Below are 18,955 nucleotides of genomic sequence, written 5' to 3'. Positions count from 1 at the left end.
TTTCTTGTGTTGTATCCTGGTTTCCCTCTAGAGGGCAGTCGTCAAAAAAAATTAATTGTCACCAGTTGTGATGTGTATACATGTTATTTATTGTTGTCTTCCCATTTTAATAATTCAGTAAGTTCATGAACTCAAAGTGATCAGATTCGTGGAGAGCTGCATTATGCTTTACACTTTATGACATGACTACTTTTTTTGAAATTTAAACATACGTCTCAAATACAGCGTTTTCATCTCCAAAGTCAAAGACGACCGCACCAAACTATTCATGCGATTCGTCATTCGCTACTGTTGTCAAATAATCTTGATATCTGCCAGCCCGGTTGTTTTAATAATTGATATATGTATGAAGGAACAGATAACATGTAAATACACTAGATGAGAGCTTAGGAATGATGCAATTTATGTACATGATTACGAAGAACCATGTATGCGCTTGTGTAAATGACAGGTGTATCCATGGACAAAATAAATCATAGTTTTAATGACAAAGCATGTAATAAATGAATTCTATTAGAGATGCACTTTTAATAGAACAAATTTTTTTTTTTAAATGTTTTTTTGTGCCACGCGACAGTTCCGGTCATTGAATGTCACTGTTGTCTTTCCTGACATTTTTTGTAAGTGCAAGTGCTAGTGCTGACACATAGTGTGTTTTGCCACAGAAGTCATATTCATGTTTAGGACTACATGACAGGGCTGTGCGGCCATCTATCTTTCAAATAGCCTTTTAATCAGTCAAACCCAAACACCTGCGGGTCTTAACCAAGGTTTCCCCTAAAGTCGCATTCATGAGTGAATCACAGCCAGTGGAATAGGCCTTCCCATTGAGTCTGTGGCACACTCACCCAGGGTAGGGGTTGACCCTTTTGATGTTCAGTCTAAGGTAGGATTTGACCTTGGGTCTACTGGCCATGAGTCTGATGCAACAACCACAAGGCTACCAGTGACCGGTTAATGAAACAAACATGATATATCAAATGTGGCGAATAAACAGATTGAAAATTGAGAGAGAGAGAGAGATTAATGTATTTAATTGTACAAGAAGGGCGCACTGGCACAGTTTTCCAATGTACCAGTATTTTTACTTTATATTTTTTTTCATTTATTTATTTGATGCTTTTTTATTTCCAAGATAAATCACCATTCACAGAACCAAAATAATTGAGGGATCTGTGTTTTTTTTTTACTGTGGACCACTTGTATAATAATATGAGCTAAATAATTATTGTTCTTACCATTCAGTCAAGATTTTAAAAATAAACAATTACATTGATAAGTAATGTGCAATATGTAAAAAATAAAATGCTTTAGCAGTTTTCTTTTTGTTTTGTATCTATTCTGCCAAATAAAATATACATCTACATACTATTAATTTAATAGCGCAATTGCTGATTTGTGACCTGTCCTGGATGAAATTATGCAAATATGGATGATATCACTGATTCCATTACGTGAATGCAACCAAGACCTTACAGACTCAAAGCAACTAGGTGACGTGTGTAAATTATGTAGTTGATATGCATAAACTGATACCAGATTTTTATTTACATTAACACCAATTGTGAACAAAAATTCAATGTCAAACTGTAGCACATATGCACATAATGTACTAAAACTGGCAATTTCTTATGCAAATTGACTAATTAAAAACCATGGATTTGTTTCAATATCTAATCAGGTCTTGAGTTACAATGTATCTGTGTGCCAAATTGCATTCACTTCACTCAGTGGTTAGTATTCTCACCCTTGGGAATATTTTTCTTTTTTGCTCCTCAAAATGTACATGTACCAAGTCAAAAGCCAACAAGGCTTGTACTTGTGAACTATGATTGGAATAAACAAATAACCAATCTGCTTAGGAGGAACTAGTGTGTACTGAGAATATTGGAGAAATTGACAAGTCATTGAAAATGACACAGTCCCCATTAAATTTTTAGCTCCGCTGTCGACTTTGTCGAGCGGAGCTTATCATATGAGTGATTGTTCGTCGTCGTCGTCGTCCGTCGTCGTCGTCCGTGTCAATGTTTTACTTTTTCGACTTCTTCTTGAAAACTACAAGCCTGAATGCTTTGATACTTGGTGTATATGTACCTTGGGTAGACCTCTCTCAGATTTGTTCATTTCATGATATCTTCAATTCTCTAATTTTGGTGAATATTTTTGTCATTTTTAGTAAAAAGTGATATTTTCGACTTCTTGTTGAAAACCGCAAGTGCAATTGATTTGATATTACATATATAGGTACTACATGTCGACCTCTCTCAGATTTGTTCATTTTGTAATTATATCTTTAATTCTCTAATTTTGGTGAATATTTTTGTCATTTTTGGTAAAAAGTGATATTTTCGACTTCTTGTTGAAAACCACAAGTCCAATTGCTTTGATATTACATATATAGGTACTACATGTCGACCTCTCTCAGATTTGTTCATTTTGTAATGATATCTTCAATTCTCTAATTTTGGTGAATATTTTTGTAATTTTTGGTAAAAAGTGATATTTTCGACTTCTTGTTGAAAACCGCAAGTCCAATTGCTTTGATATTACATATATAGGTACTACATGTCGACCTCTCTCAGATTTGTTCATTTTGTAATGATATCTTCAATTCTCTAATTTTGGTGAATATTTTTGTAATTTTTGGTAAAAAGTGATATTTTCGACTTCTTGTTGAAAACCGCAAGTCCAATTGCTTTGATATTACATATATAGGTACTACATGTGGACCTCTCTCAGATTTGTTCATTTTGTAATGATATCTTTAATTCTCTAATTTCGGTGAATATTTTTGTAATTTTTGGTAAAAAGTGATATTTTCGACTTCTTGTTGAAAACCGCAAGTCCAATTGCTTTGATATTACATATATAGGTACTACATGTGGACCTCTCTCAGATTTGTTCATTTCATGATGATATCTTTAATTCTCTAATTTTGATGAATATTTTTGTAATTTTTGGTAAAAAGTGATACTTTCGACTTCTTGTTGAAAACCGCAAGTCCAATTGCTTTGATATATTATACATATAGGTACTACATGTGGACCTCTCTCAGATTTGTTCATTTTCTAATGATATCTTCTGTTCTTTAATTGCCATGTGCATTGCTAACAGCGGAGCTATCTCAGCCGACAGGCTGCTTGTTGAAAGTTCTTTGTGCTTGTCATATTAAAGCGAAGGGGTTGTCGCAGGCGTGTCCTTGAAACTTGAGTTCCAAATGGCATATACAACAGATTGTTTATTCACATCAAAACACGTGTTCCGTGTAGTAGTAATATGGCCAAAAATAAAAACAGCCGTTATTCGACCATCTTTGATCTGATTATGAAATACACTGATATGTATGATGTATGTGCCAAATACGAATGAAAATGGTACATAAATTGTGGAAATATAGTTGTAAGACCAAAAAATCAGATGTCTGTAAATCGGCCATCCTCGACCAGATTTTGAAACAAATTGTCATGGACATGCATCCTAACATGTATAAAGTACATGTATGTGCCAAATTTGAATGAAAACTGACAGAGCACGTCCAAGATACCGCATAAAAAAACAAAAACAAGATGCCTGCCAGTCGACCATCTTTGATCCAATTGCGAAATAAATCGTCATGGACATGTATCCTAACATGTATGATCTATGTACCAAGTTTGAATGACAACTGACAAAGCATGTCCAAAATACAACATTTTCAAAAAACAAGATGGCTGCCAGTCGGCCATTTTGAATCGAATCGCTAAACCATTGCATGTCCATATGTCCCACATAAGGTACTAGACACATGCAAAGAATGAACGGAATCAGTCCACAGGATTCTGAAATATGACTCTGGACAGACTGACGCACGGACGGACATACTCAGGAACTCACGAACGGTCAGGGACATGTATCCTAACATGTATGATCTATGTACTAAATTTGAATGAAAACTGACAAAGCATGTCCAAAATACGACATTTTCAAAAAACAAGATGGCTGCCAGTCGGCCATTTTGAATCGAATCGCTAAACCACTGCATGTGCACATGTCCCACATAAAGTCAGTGTTCTCCCCAAAGCGTTTTAGCGTAGCGGGGCCGCTACTCCATTATTTATGCCGCTACTCTGAGAGATTGCCCGCTACTCTGTGGCATTTCCTGTTACTCTTTCTTTTAGCTTGTTAATACACGTGCGAATCTGTTAGTCAGCGTCATCAGCGTCCGGTACTGTGAGCCAAATCAGGTGTGAATGGAAACATGTCAGTGATTACGCAAAGACAATGGACTAATACAGCTTCGTACTTCGACAATAAACACTTTCGCCCTATTTAATTGGGGTAATAGCGAGTATTTTCTCAGTAACATATTTGGCTGGAAGAAGCAACGATGTCAAACAGCAGAAATATTACGTTGTGGTTCCGCGTAGAACGCCCTGCTGGGCCCCTGGTTGCGAGCGATAAACCCACCAGCAACGCGGTCACCGGTACCCCTGTCGGCAGTGGTACTAAACGTGTCCAAGATGATGTTACAACGAAAAGTGCAAAAAAATAAACTCTAGATTTGATGCACAATGGACAACAAAATATACGTGGCTGAGAGAAACATCCGATGGCAAAGGTAGAAAAAGTATTTATTTGTAGCGTTTTACTTGGAAGCGAGTTTTGACCTAGTTTAGTAAATTTTTGTATGGCTTCATTTTTTGCCGATCGTCGAAACATTTTTTTGGAAACGACCTTCTTTCTGGAAGTTCAAAAATTGTTGGCTACGATTTATCAAAGTAACTAATACTAGTATTGTGTTTTGAAATAGTTGGGTAAAGTTTATCGTGGCAATTTTTAAGTTTAGCGACTTTTCAAAATGGCGGCAATTTGTTTATTTTCGTGTTGATCGTGACGATCGTGACGATATTTTTTAAATACAAGTATTGATTCGCTCCTATTTCGTATCTTTTAGGAATGCTGTGACACATATGTGGAAAATTCAACTTAAAAACATCCAGAAATAGTTCTTTGGTATGGAATTCTATGCCATGTATAACTATTACGAAATATATGCTATCGATAAACACGCACACTCGGAGATGCACAAGAAGGCCATGTCATTTAATAGAAGTGGGAAGCAAAGAAAATCACGGCGTTCTCAAAAGCTGCAGATCACTGGGCTTCCATGAAAGTCCGAAGAATCAACATTACATAGAAATCACACAGCAGCAGATTCATTTAATCTTTTACATAAATTTGTTAAAAAATAAAGACACATTTTCATCCATGCAAGCCTGTCATTATTGTTTTCTTTATCTTCAGACAAATGCTAATGATATGTAAATTATATGCAAATTAGCCGCCACTCTGATACATTTTTCTGGGGAGAACACTGAAAGTACTAGGCACATTCAAAGAATGAATGGAATCGGCCCAAGGGATTCTGAGATATGACTCCAGACGGACGAACTGACGGACGGACGGACAGAGACCGAATTACAAGTCCCCGTTTTCGGACTTCGTCCGAACGGGGACTAATAAAGCAATGAAAAACTGAGGTAATCTTTTCCTGAGAGAGAACATCCAAGCATTTTCACTGCCTGACAATCATCCAAATAATGGTCAAAAACTCCCAGACAACTACTTAGTTGAGACACTTCTGAACGACATGTGCAACATGTATAAATTTGGTGGTTCAGGATAGCCTCAAAAGTGAGTTTGTGATGTTTTCAGCGGCTCTTCAAGCAGCTCGCACAGAGCCTATAGAAATGCATAATACAGTGATGTGCATCCAAATAACATTCACCACATACAATAAAACAAGCAGCCTCTCGGCTGAGATAGCTCCGCTGCTATTCATCAAAATTAGAGAATTAGCGATATTATCACGAAATGAACAAATCTGAGGTCTACCTGTAGTACCTATATATGTAATATCAAAGCAATCGATCAGACTTGCGTTTTTTAACATGAAGTTGAAAAAATCACTTTTTACCAAAAATGTCAAAGATATTCATCAAAATTAGAGAATTGAAGATATCATGCAATGAACAAATCTAAGAGAGGTCTACCCAAGGTACATATACATCAAGTATTAAAGCATTCAGGCTTGTAATTTTCAAGAAGAAGTTGAAAAAGAAAAACATTGACACGGATGCCGATGGACAATCACTCATATGATAAGCTCCGCTCGACAAAGTCGACAGCAGAGCTAAAAAAAATATGTCAGCCGTGGTTGAGATAAAAATTGAAGTCAAAATAATAACAGAAAACATAGTTACATTATGACAAAATATATGAATTTGATTGTATACAAGTGTAAGAGTTGAAAATTGTTGAATTTATGCATGTTAGGAATTAATATGCATAGATTTGTAATACATATTTCAATGCGACATGTAGGCAATAAATAAATGCAAGTACACATTTTAGAAATCAGATTTATTTTTTCTCCATTACTAAAAAAAATACAAAGGCAATATACAAGCTGAATCAAATAGCATATGACTACTATTGAAATGTATCTCAGTTTAGAAGACAAAGTACCAATTCATGTACAACCTTGAAGTACATCTACTACAAAGTAAGAAATGTATACAGATATCATTTACATAAATAACTTAGGTGTCTTATGTGAAATTGTAACCTAGTAAGATTGTGTAATTACTAGACAAAGAAATAAACTATATTACTGTAAAATCTGTATTAGAAACTGCGACTTCTATTAAAATGGCACAATGCAACGAAAGGGATGCGGCTTTTATTAGAGCATCTACACATATGAAAAATGGTGAATTTTTGGTTTTCAATTGTTCAAAAAGAATGGGTGCGGCTTCTATTAGGGATGCGGCTTCTAATACCGATTTTACGGGTACATGCTAACACCGGGAACAAAATTATGATATTGTGTAAAACCTTGAAACCATATTTTCTTCATTAGTAGTACATCTATGCACTTATGTAAGCCAATGAGTCAGCAAGGTTGGCTCAGGGAACACCACAGACACATCTATGTTGACACAGAGAGCGCCACTGAACTTCAGCAAGGTTGACACAGAGGGCGCCACTGACTGTCAGCAAGGTTGGCTCAGGGAACACCACAGACACATCTATGTTGAAACAGAGGGCGCCATTGACTGTCAGCAAGGATGACACAGAGGGCGCCACTGACTGGCAGCAAGGTTGACACAGAGGGCGCCACTGACTGTCAGCAAGGTTGACACAGAGGGCGCCACTGAACTTCAGCAAGGTTGACACAAGGAAAGCCATAGATAGCAGAGTTGGCACAAGGAATGCTATAGACAGCAAAGTTGACACAGAGTGTCCACTGACAGTCAGTAAGATTGGCACAGGGAGAGCCATTGACAGCCATCAAAGTCGACATAAAGCACAATTGTTTCAGAACGTTATATCTTCACCTCAACCTCATCTTCATAATTATCCTCTTCAGTTGGCAGCCAGTGTTCATATTTGATTCGATGTGAGTCAAGAAGAAATGCAGTCACTACGGCTTTGGTTATAAATGGACCTACAAGTAAATATTAAATGAGATGATGTCTATGAATATCACAATTTAACAGTATTTTATGCTGTATATAAAATGGAAAAAAAAGAAGCGAGAAACACATTCTTCCTTTCCACAGTAGAGGGCACAATTTGATCCATAGTTGTCAGATTATGATTTTCTCACACACCCAGCTACATTCCAAAAAGTTGTACAACAGTATGATTCCCCTAGCAGCGGGTGAAAATGTGGGTTGAGTTGTCATTTTATTTATTACATTACCACTTATGCTCATATTTGAACATCTAGGGTATTTTGAAGTCCAGTGGAGTGTGTATTGATAGTCTCCACTTATGCAGCCACTGCTACGCAGAGTACCCCGATTCCCAATGGCGATACTCACAAAAGTTTGGCAAGGTTTTGATAACTAGTGATATGATTATTTTGGAGAGTGAAATGCATGTATGATTACAGCCCAAAGTTGGGGGTTTGTGATCTCACACAATGAAAACATTTATTCTCAGGCAAACGTTCTCCAGCAATAGGGCACAAACGTCAATATTCGGCCAGTAAGGTAATATAGTCTTTTGTGGATTATGAAAATTCCCAACTCACCGTATCTCAGTGGTTTCTGAGAACAAATTGCTTGAATCATCGTTTCTATGTTCTCTGCTATTTGTTCATTTGATTGGCTTAACTGAAAAGAAAGATTCTAACATTATAGGTGTAATGCATAATTTATGTTGTTAGCATATTACCAACATGTTTTTTTTTATTGTTTATCAGTTGCTGTCAATTACTTGCATCTCACACACCCGCTTGTTATTTTTATATCATGTACACCGGTATCAAATTAAACACATACATGTATGCTAGGTATAATGCAGCACATCAAGCAAATAGAAATCTTGCATATTAAAACTAGTTAGTAATTTGCAGTAATTGTTTTCAATATAAAAACAAAGATGTTACCAATGGAAGTCATCATTAAGTGGCAGCGTGCATAAACCCCTACGATTGGCTATTTCTCAAAATAATGGAGATATTTACACTTCCAATCAGATCAATGCACTGTACCCTTTATTCAGCTTTTTGTTCAAGTGGGACCCACCAGCATTCTTGATGTACTGTTCTAAAGATGTCATAGTTAATTCTAGACAGTGTCAAATCTTATGAATAAGTATATCTTATAATTTCATATATTCATTCAGAATCAGGCACATGTAAATAAACAAAGTGTATTTGAATGTTTGGTGCTGGAAAGTCTTCACACCACATCCTGTTTGATATGGGACTCATAGAGACGTATACAACGCAAGTAAAATACATTGTTTATTTACATGAAATTTGATCACTCGCTGCGCAACGACTACCATGCTTTAAATACTAAAGCAGCAAAGACATTGGATACAAATTTACCTTTCCTACATTGACACTAACACCTTCCTTATGACATTTATAAACTTGTCCTTTTCTGTACAATTCAATCATTGGTGGTAAATCTCTGCCAACAGATTCTGAAAAATATATTACGAACAGGATAACAGATAGCTCTGCTGTATTTGTACTATTAGTAGTACATGCTTACATAAATGTATCTATGGTCCAAATCACAGTTCCTTACGGGTAACGATTTGATTTCCTTTGTTTATCTTTCAAATCCGAACACCATTTCGGAGTATTATGGCGAATGCTTTGTGGGGATGTACACAGACAGATGATATGAAAGAGGTTTGTCTTTGTGTCAAAATAAGTTATGGTTTGAAGCTGAGGGTTAGTTTCCTGTGCATGCAGGGAAATTGAGTCATAAGTGACGTACAAAATGTACACTGAAAATGCAGAGAGTCATGGGTAGAAGCTTATTTGTAAACAACAACATGCTATAGCCATCTGTCACATGCATGACTCTCCCACTTCAGTAATCCAGGTTACAATAAATGTGTACGTCTAAATAGAGCAAATACAGGTACGGGTTAACCTTATTTCCAATGTGCACATGGTAAATCTACAAACACTTGGCAAATACAGGTACGGGTGACCTCATTTCCAATGTGCACATGGTAAATCTGCAAACACTTGAATATACTTACTTCGTTTCGTATTGGGAAATTTTTTTCTAAGTTTTGCTTTCAATGGCACTATTTCCCTCATGATATCAGGTGCAGAAACATAGTGATCAATGTGTTTGAATTTGCGGCTTAAAATGTCAGGAATCAGTTCACTTCCCCCAGCTATCTCAGCACCAGACTGTTTAGCCAAGTCTACATCTGACCCCTATAATAGGGAATACTGTTAATGCAGAGGCAATAATTGAAAGCATAGAAGTGAAATGGGTTCTAGACTGTGGCTGAACCATCATGTGTCCAGTTGTGATTACGAACACTTATTTAAACACGCAGTGCTTTTGTACCCTATCTTGTGGTATACTGTAAAATATTTTATTTTAGCTGGAATTAATTTCTGCTGATAAGACTTTTTGGGAGTTTTGTGTTTGCATAATATTCGCATAATTATTCCAAATGGACATTAATTCACCTCCTTAACACAATGCACATATTACCTTACAAAACTGTTATTGCTTTAATAGTGTTACAACTACACACAAGTTTTCAGTAAATTATCATTTTGATTTAAAAAGCCAGCCAAGGCACTGTGGTAGTCAGTATAATGACCGTGGCAGGGTGTGACCAGTGTGGCGGTAAAACAAAGCACTGCCATGCTGTTTGTATCCTGGTGAAAACGCTGATAACAAGTTTTGTCTTTGGTACTGTCATTGTAGAACCGTATAAGTGCTGAACTTCTATTGCAGTGGCAACCTGACCCACAAAGGAACAGAACCAAAATGCATTTTTTTTAGCTTAGTTTGTAATGATTTTGCTTGAGCTTGAATAAAAACACTAAACTAAAGTATGATTAACTGATTCATTCAAATATTACCTTTGCAAAACATAGCACTTTTCTATCTTCTCGGAAATGGTGTGGTAACATAACAATACTTTTAAAATTCTCCACTTTTTTCTGAAATTAAAAAAAAAAAAGATATATAAAATTCTCCAAATGATGCTGTAAACTTTCATGAGATCCTCAGTGAACAATTATTTGATGGTTTACAAAAATAGTAAAAAGTTAAGTTGTCTGATTCAAATGTCGTTATTAGATCATGTGATTAATTCTTCAAAAAGAAGTTAGTATATTCGAACATGGAAACAAAAAGTAATTGCTTTTTTTCAAGGACTTTTTTCATGCAGTAAACTTCTTAATTTACTGAAAAGTAAAGTTATGCATTAAAAATTTCAACATGTTTGTTCAATGTGTTTCAAATGCTGTACCATGATTTCTATTTCTCAGTAAAATAGTGTAATTGTAACAAAGGTCATTTTGTCTCAGTGATATCAGAGGTACATTACTTCCAAGGGGTTTGCAACGCCCACAGTACTGTATGGTGACATCATGTCAAGATTCCAGTCAAGTCTCATCTCGTAGATAGCGAGACTGATGCTACGACCTTCTGACATGACATAGGCGGTTTGTAATAAAACAATAAAACATGTATTACCACATTCATAATGGAAAAATGTAATACATCGAAAATGTACAGAAAATATAGTTATCGTAATCCGTCATATTGTGAGCAGCTATTTTGATCCACCTGGACATCCCAGTATCCAAGTTACCTCGGGCATGTGCATTCACATTTTTATGAGTTGGAACGCTTATGTGAGAGTGAGATTGAAACGGGATCTTGGTATCATGTCACCGTAGTTGCAAACCCCAAGTAATGTACCTCTGGTTTTACATGGATTAAGAGTAGAGTAATAGAGTAAGCTCTGTGTTACTGCAAACATACTGTAAAATGACAAATTTTCACTGGGTTTAAATTTCACTGATTTACCATTTCAGGCATATTCAGTGGGTTTTAAATTCACGGTTTTATCATTTAGATAATGTGTTCTAAGCTAAATTTTACATATTCACTGGGTTTTAATTTAGCGCATTTTCCAGTCAGCCAAATTAAAACCCAGTGAATAACTAAACCTTTTACATTATTTGCTATATTTACTGCATACAATTTCTAGGCAATGATAAAATGTCTGTTTATGCCGTCTTACATGTATATTTCACCATTTATATAAGTGAAAGAGATGGATGATGATGCATTCTTTTTTTTATAAGCAACGTCTTATGGAATAAAGTTCTTTATCTTCTCTATAAGAAGTACGAATCAATCAAAAATTGCATTTATTAAAATAAAATAAAAATGTTACATGTCTGTTATTTACATATACATGTATGTACTAGGAATAGATTGTTAATTGTTTTTAGTGTCTTTTGAAAGTACCTGTATCGAATATGTTGGAGCCTTTGTTATGTCATTTTGTTTTTTTGAACATTTTTCAATCCCCCACGATTCATAAAATAAGAATTATTTTGAAATAAGAGTTTTATTATAGCTCTGACAGCAGCAGAAAACCAAGATGACAGATTTACACAGTTGTGATTTACTGCAGCTAAAATAAATAACTTTTTTTTCTTATAACAAGATTTTATTTCAGAGATGTGCTTCTAATATACATGTAACAGTAGTTGATCTTAAAAGATGGAAATTTAGCTAGATATGAGACAGTTTATCACTCCAATAACAAACATATCAAATGAATCATTTCCCCAAAATAGCAATAGAGATAAAATATTGATACCTTTTTATCTAATGCCATATCTAATTTCACTGCCAGCTGAACTATCCTGTCACTGTATTTACCCTTTTTCCGACACCATGCCCATTCACTCTTAGTTCGAAGTCTCGCCAGTGCTTCATCGAGTGTCAGAATTCTGGGTGGATAATGTCTACAAAACAATCATCGACAGATATATCCATCATCAATTAAAGAGTAAAATGAAAACCACAGGATGAATGGTAAACAATATCAATTTTTTGAGAAGCCTGATTTTTGTGAATTTGGTTCATTGTGTTTGACTTTTGCGACATATAGGTAGTTTTGCACAATATAGGCAGTTTTATATCTCAAAAAATATTTTATTCTTTTGGAATTATTATATTTAGAGCAACTTGCATGAATCTCTGTGTAAAGCAATAGAAAATCTAAAAGTTTACAGAAAACATTATTATATACATGTACTTGAGTATGGTCATTACAGGTCTGGGGCTGTGTCACAAACTCTTCTACGAGGACGTGGAAGCGATTTCATATGAGAAAATGGTCTTTCGCACATGTATGTGGCAAGAATTTTTAAAACTTGAATACACGTTAAAAGGGTGTGTCCCTTTAATTTTATTTGTACAAACAAAATAATCTCTCAGTGTACCAAACATAAGATAATTTTGTGACAGTGAACATTTACAGAAGGCACCAAAATAAACATATCTGGAAAACTGCTGTCTCTCCATCAATTGCAACATTGTATTATTATTAGGAACAGTACAGGTGGTGTTTTCAACTAAAAATAACAACATTCAATTGGATACAAAAAGTCCATTACATTTACCGGTAACTGCCCAATTTTGATATGCAATTGAATGTTTGCGAGTAAACAGTATTTCGCTGTGTTTAAAAGCTAGAACATAGACAGGAACCAATAAATAACAAACTTCATATTTAAAGTAATTCATCTTGAATCTAAATCCATCAATGTCAATTTCAAAATGGGCGTTATCAGGGAGCATTGGGTTGTTAGGATTGAAAAGGGCAAAGTCAAAACAAAAACCAATATTGCAATGGAGATTTGCTAGAAGATAACTTTTTTTTTGATCACTTTATTTCGATTTTAATAAAACTTGTCCTCATTAGTGTTATACTGTGAATGTTGATAGCAGCAAGAATTAATTGGAATCTGTTTTAAACCATTGAATTTAAAAACTGGTGACATTTCATTTAAGACAAGTCATTGTCAATGACACGTCCCCGTTCCGTTCATATTTGAGTGACATATACATTCAAAGCAGATCATGACCGAAATGCACCTGCATATGTACAACACATTGTGCTAAATCTGAACAAAATCCATCCATGCATGACTGAGATCCGGTTCTGGAATTGTGAAAATATGTGATTTTGATGCATTTTCGGCCTTAAAATGGCCATCATTCCGCTATTGTTAAGCAGATCATGAAACAAATGCACATATCTATTTGTGACATGATGTACCATGTGTGTGTGAAGTTTGAACTTGATCAATCCAGACATGTCTTGGATACGGATCCAGAACTGAATTCTTTAACAAAATGGCCGCCAGTCGGCCATTTCGAATTTGATCCGAAAAAAAAAAAAGATGTGCATCAAGGTCCTATTATGTTTAATGTATGTACCAAATTTGAACAAAATCCATCCATGCATAACTGAGATACGGGTCCGGAATGGTGAAAATGTGCGATTTCAATGCATTATCGGCCTTAAAGCGGCCCCGATTTGGCTATCGTTAATGAGATCATGAAACAAATGCACATACATATTTGTGACATGATGTACCTTGTGTGTGTGAAGTTTGAACTTGATCAATCCAGACATGTCTCGGATACGGATCCAGAACTGAATTCTTTAAAACAAAATGGCCGCCAGTCGGCTATTTCGAACTTGATCCGAAAAAAAAATGACGTGCATCAAGGTCCTATTATGTTTAATGTATGTACCAAATTTGAATGAAATCCGTCCATGCACAACTGAGATCCGGGTCCGGAATGGTGAAAATGTGCGATTTCAATGCATTTTCGGCCTTAAAGCGACCGCCATTTGGCTATCGTTAATGAGATCATGAAACAAATGCACATACATATTTGTGACATGATGTACCTTGTGTGTGTGAAGTTTGAACTCGATCAATCCAAGCATGTCTCAGATACGGATCCAGAACTGAATTCTTTAAAACAAAATGGCCGCCAGTCGGCCATTTCGAACCCGATCCAAAAAAAAAAATGACGTGCATCAAGGTCCTATTATGTTTAATGTATGTACCAAATTTGAACAAAATCCGTCCATGCATAACTGAGATCCGGGTCCGGAATGGTGAAAATGTGCGATTTTGATGCATTTTCGGCCTTAAAATGGCCGCTATTCGGCTATCGTTAATCGGATCATGAAAAAAATGCATGTGCATATGTCCCATATAAGGTGTGATGTATGAGTGAAGTTTGAACTTAATTGGTCCATGCATGTTCAAGATACAGGTGATCACGGACGCACGGACGCACACAGGGCAAAACATAAGTCCCCGTTTTCGGACTGCGTCCGAACGGGGACTAAAAATATAAGCTACCGGAAAAACAAGTTGTGGCATGACATAGTCTTTACTTGTTCATACAGGGCTTACATGCATACACATGTCCTATGATAAATCGCAAGATATACGTTTCTAGAACAGCATTCATTAAAACAAAATGGCCACCAGTCAGCCATTTTGAATAAAATCTGAAAAACAAAAGGGCATACATGCCATTATTTCTGATGTATGTACCAATTGTGAATGAAATCTGTTGATGTACAACCAAGATTCGGTTACTGATTTGCAGAAACACTTGTTGATGAAATTAATGAGGTCACATGAACCCAATTATACAAAGTAGGAATTAATATGCATTAATTTCAACCAGAAAGTAATCAGATCTGTGGATTATCCAAAGGCACCTATGTACCAAGTTTCACCTATAAATTGTTTAATTTATACAAATTAGGCAATTAGTTCTCAAAAAAAAAAGTTAAAAATAACATTTTTGTCAACAAAAATAGAAAATTGAAAATAACATCATAAAAACTTGTCAGCCGAGATACCTACATGCCAAGTATCAAAGCAATTGAGCATGTTGTTTTCAAGAAGTCAAAAATAGCATTTGTTTTTATCAAAAATGACAAAAATATTTGCCAATAATAGAAGATATCATCACTAAATCTATAAATCTGACAGAGGTCCACCTGGCATTCCTACATACAGTATCAAAGCAATTCAGATGGTAGTTTTCAAGAAGAAGCCGAAAATGCAATTGTTGACAGATGATGATAGACAATGAACAGCTCTGCTTTGTCATCTAATATGACAGTGGAGCTAAAAAATACATAAATGTGAGCAAAATGTTCTCTTAACAATGATGCTCAAATAAATAGAACCTTATGTGTACAATGGTTAACGTGTACATTCTGCCCACTTGTTAGACTTGCGAAATTCATTTCGGGAGAATTGAGTCATTTTGATTAGGAACAGGTATTGTTCCTTATTGTCAGTGCATGTCAAAGATCCAGTTGTACAAAGAGTAGCATTTCCTGTAGAACAACTTAAGTATTCCTCTCAATACATGTTTATGCTGGAGTTGTTGTACCGCATTTCTATGTCTGTAAAGGCGAGGATCCCCTTGACAGGAAATGCTAGCCAATACCCTCAATCTGTAATGCCACAATATATAGTGCCAAGGTGTTAGCCACGCTAGCTAAGATAATCACACGTTAAGCTTAAAAACAATCAAGCATTGGCGCCGATAATCTTTTCCTGCCTTGGCATTGGCTTGAAATTGTCTATACCAATAAACAAGCTGGTTGCTATACAGCTGGTAGTGAGGGGAAAGATTACATTGCTTAGTCTGCCACTAAAGGTTATGTAACAAAAGATGACACATTTAAAACTGTATTAAACATAAATACATAACATAGTATGAGTGGGTAATAATAAATATGTATCTTCAATACGATAAATAAATAAATAATAATTACCTCAACATGTATACATCATCTACTGGTTCCCACGCCATATAACCTGGTGGTTTCCTGGCTTTAGCTAAGAAATCTTCTGCTGATTTGTCTGTATCTGAGTCGATATCCGAGTCACTACTTGACTCACTATCTGATGATGACGAACTTGAATCTGAACTTGATCTACTGCAAGAAATCAACAATTTAAAATAAGAATTGTGATGTGTTTAACAATTCGTAAACACAATGCTTTGTTAGTAAGTAATACCTTGAAAATACCTCATAATAACCTCATAATACGCAGAATTCTTTCATTCTGCAATAAATTGTGCTCCGGAACAATATAATGATATTGACTTTAAATAAGTTGGCGGTCACCAGCCAAATTTTTGAGAAGATGTGGTTGTATTTTAGTGGATAATAACCAATTTTGTCAGTATGCTTTTACCATAGGTTCCTATAGCAGAGATATTATACCATATCTCAAATTGTAGGCTGGTGAAATAGACTGAAAATATAATATATTGTGGTAGGGTACGTTTTGTTGTCCAGAATTAACTAAAAAATCTAAGGTTTGAAAAGTATCAAACAATGCAATAGCATTGTGGTCTATGGAATTGTTCTAAAAATAAAAAAATTTCAAAAAGTAACACACAAAAGAAAATTATTTCATGGTGCCATGGGACAATAGCTTCATGATTTTACTTAATAATGAACAGTTATGCAATTTATGACCAACTTTTTTAACAAATTATGAGTAGGTCTTACTTTAATATTTGACATTCTGTGGTCAAACAATCATATTAAACAGTTTGATTTCAACGCTCCCTAATCCAATTTTGTGATTTGATAATGTGAGGGAATTTTTGCAGATAAAATTAAGGTAAATTGACTTGCCGACTTAAAGACCCCTTATGAAATGCTACAAAATTTCATGTGTTCCCAAACTCGCAAACATTTGTATTAATTTTGAAAAGAAAAAAAATGTGCTAAATCAGCATGTCCCATGAAAATTGCATGTCGTTGTATGGAGTTTCTGATGACATAAACTAAAATGTATTGTCACCTGATTTCCAAATAATCATTCTGTTTATAAAATGTAAATTTCATTTCACCAAATTGCAAACTATAGTAAGATGTTTTTCAAGATTGTGAGCAAGGAAAAAAGCATAACTATTTATGTTGCATTAAAACTCTATCAGTGACGCCTCAAAAACAAAGATCTACAGTGTGTGCGTCAGTGACACGTCAAAAAAAAAACTATGTGCGTCAGTGACACATCATATTGGCAAAGAGGGCACACAGGCTCAGCAACAAATTTATTGCAAGGAAACTAGACACTTTTGTATTAAGTTACAGATCATTTAACTTGTGGGGAAAATCCACACAGAAAAGTGCATTGATATAACGTAATATATCTGTATGAATAAAATTAATGTTACTGAGATATACAGTATTTGCTCCATTAGAAGCACATCTCCAATATAAGCGCACATTACCTTACACCATTAAGCCAACTTGAGCAAGTTATGTATATTCAAGGAATTCAGCATTCTCCTAAATGCCAAATTTAATTTGCATATTGATATTACAATTTGCATAATGATTTTGTCACAATCAATACTGTGTTGTTTCTTAAAAGTTGAAACAAAGCATTTTTGTGGGCAAGCGCAGTAAACTTTCCTCAAATACTCGGGAACAACACTGATGATTGTCATATTAAACAAGTACAAATCAATTTCTGACAACAGACTCTATGATATCATACTTTACCCTTAATCCTTTGTTGAAGAATCAAGATGGTGGACTACATAAATTGATGAAAAGTTGAATATCTAGAGAATGAAAAGTGATATAAAAAAACTGTAAATTGCATGTTCTTACATTTGGCGAGCTCTTTTATCGGGTAGTATTATGTTGTTAGCCTTGACGTCCCCTTTAAGAGACAAATTTTGGTGAGTTTCATAGAGAAAAATCAATAAAATTCTCGTGGTCATAATCGTGAACCCTTGTAAACTCATCAAAACAAAAGCATTTGTAAAAACTGAATGTGTTCATTTTTTCCCCCTGTCAGAACTGTAAAAGTAGCATGTGTATTCAAACACATTTATTCATCTAATATAACGTGTTTGAAATTAAGAAAACAGTTTACTTGTCCATCCTAGTGGTTTGACGATTATGGTTTAACGATCATGATATGTGTACTAATAAAAAACACCAAAATATTTATTCATTATCATGTTACAATTATGTAGTTTTTGGTAACTATATTTGCCACATGTGACGTTTGTTTGGCAAATGTGATGTGAAAGCTTGGGGAACAAGCAATTCCTACAACCACCTGTTACAAAATATTTCAAAGTACAGTAATCTAAAGTAATCATGAATGACCTACTAGTATCTGGATTTTGAACTCTGCATTGCTATCAACAAGTACTATTCTAGTTATTTGTTTACTCAACCAGCATGGTACACAATGTACATAAATAATATTGATAAATTCCATTGAAAATATTTTCTGTTTTTGCTAAGAATTGCTATTATAGTATATTATAGTCAGGGTTCTCCCCAGAAAAAAATGTATAGTGCTGTAACTAATTTGCATAATAATTTGCATTTCATTAATTAATTAATTAACAGAACTCATTTCCAATTATGAATATTAATGAGCTCGGTCAGTGCAAATATTTTTTTTAATGGGATTCAAAAATGAAACATTCTCGAAATACAAATGCTGCAGACTAAAAACAAAAACAAATAAATTATTGTTGCAATATTAATTAATGTTGATTAATTATTA

General features: G+C 34.9%; 1 protein-coding gene and 1 long non-coding RNA gene across 2 annotated transcripts; one reads left to right on the top strand and one right to left on the bottom strand.

Moving 5' to 3' along the window:
* Positions 1-4,184: 4,184 nt before the first annotated feature.
* LOC146730297 (uncharacterized) lies at positions 4,185-5,253 on the top strand. Its single transcript, XR_014927421.1, has 2 exons — positions 4,185-4,597; positions 4,934-5,253. It is a non-coding gene; the product is annotated as an uncharacterized LOC146730297 (long non-coding RNA).
* A 1,466-nt stretch (positions 5,254-6,719) lies between these two features.
* Positions 6,720-18,152, bottom strand: LOC146730296 (large ribosomal subunit protein uL1m-like). The gene is made up of 8 exons (XM_085493703.1): positions 18,040-18,152; positions 16,177-16,341; positions 12,163-12,310; positions 10,403-10,483; positions 9,556-9,739; positions 8,885-8,982; positions 8,081-8,162; positions 6,720-7,489 (listed from the first exon to the last, which is right to left on the bottom strand). Exons 1-8 carry the CDS (start codon positions 18,150-18,152, stop codon positions 7,368-7,370), a joined length of 993 nt encoding a protein of 330 aa, XP_085349829.1. The 3' UTR covers positions 6,720-7,367.
* Positions 18,153-18,955: the final 803 nt, after the last annotated feature.

Source organism: Saccoglossus kowalevskii, chromosome 19, assembly GCF_978046115.1.
Source record: "Saccoglossus kowalevskii chromosome 19, keSacKowa6.1, whole genome shotgun sequence".
Lineage (NCBI taxonomy): Eukaryota > Metazoa > Hemichordata > Enteropneusta > Harrimaniidae > Saccoglossus > Saccoglossus kowalevskii.
The sequence above is the reverse complement of the archived record's forward strand: the minus strand, read 5'-3'. Positions and strand labels throughout refer to the sequence as shown.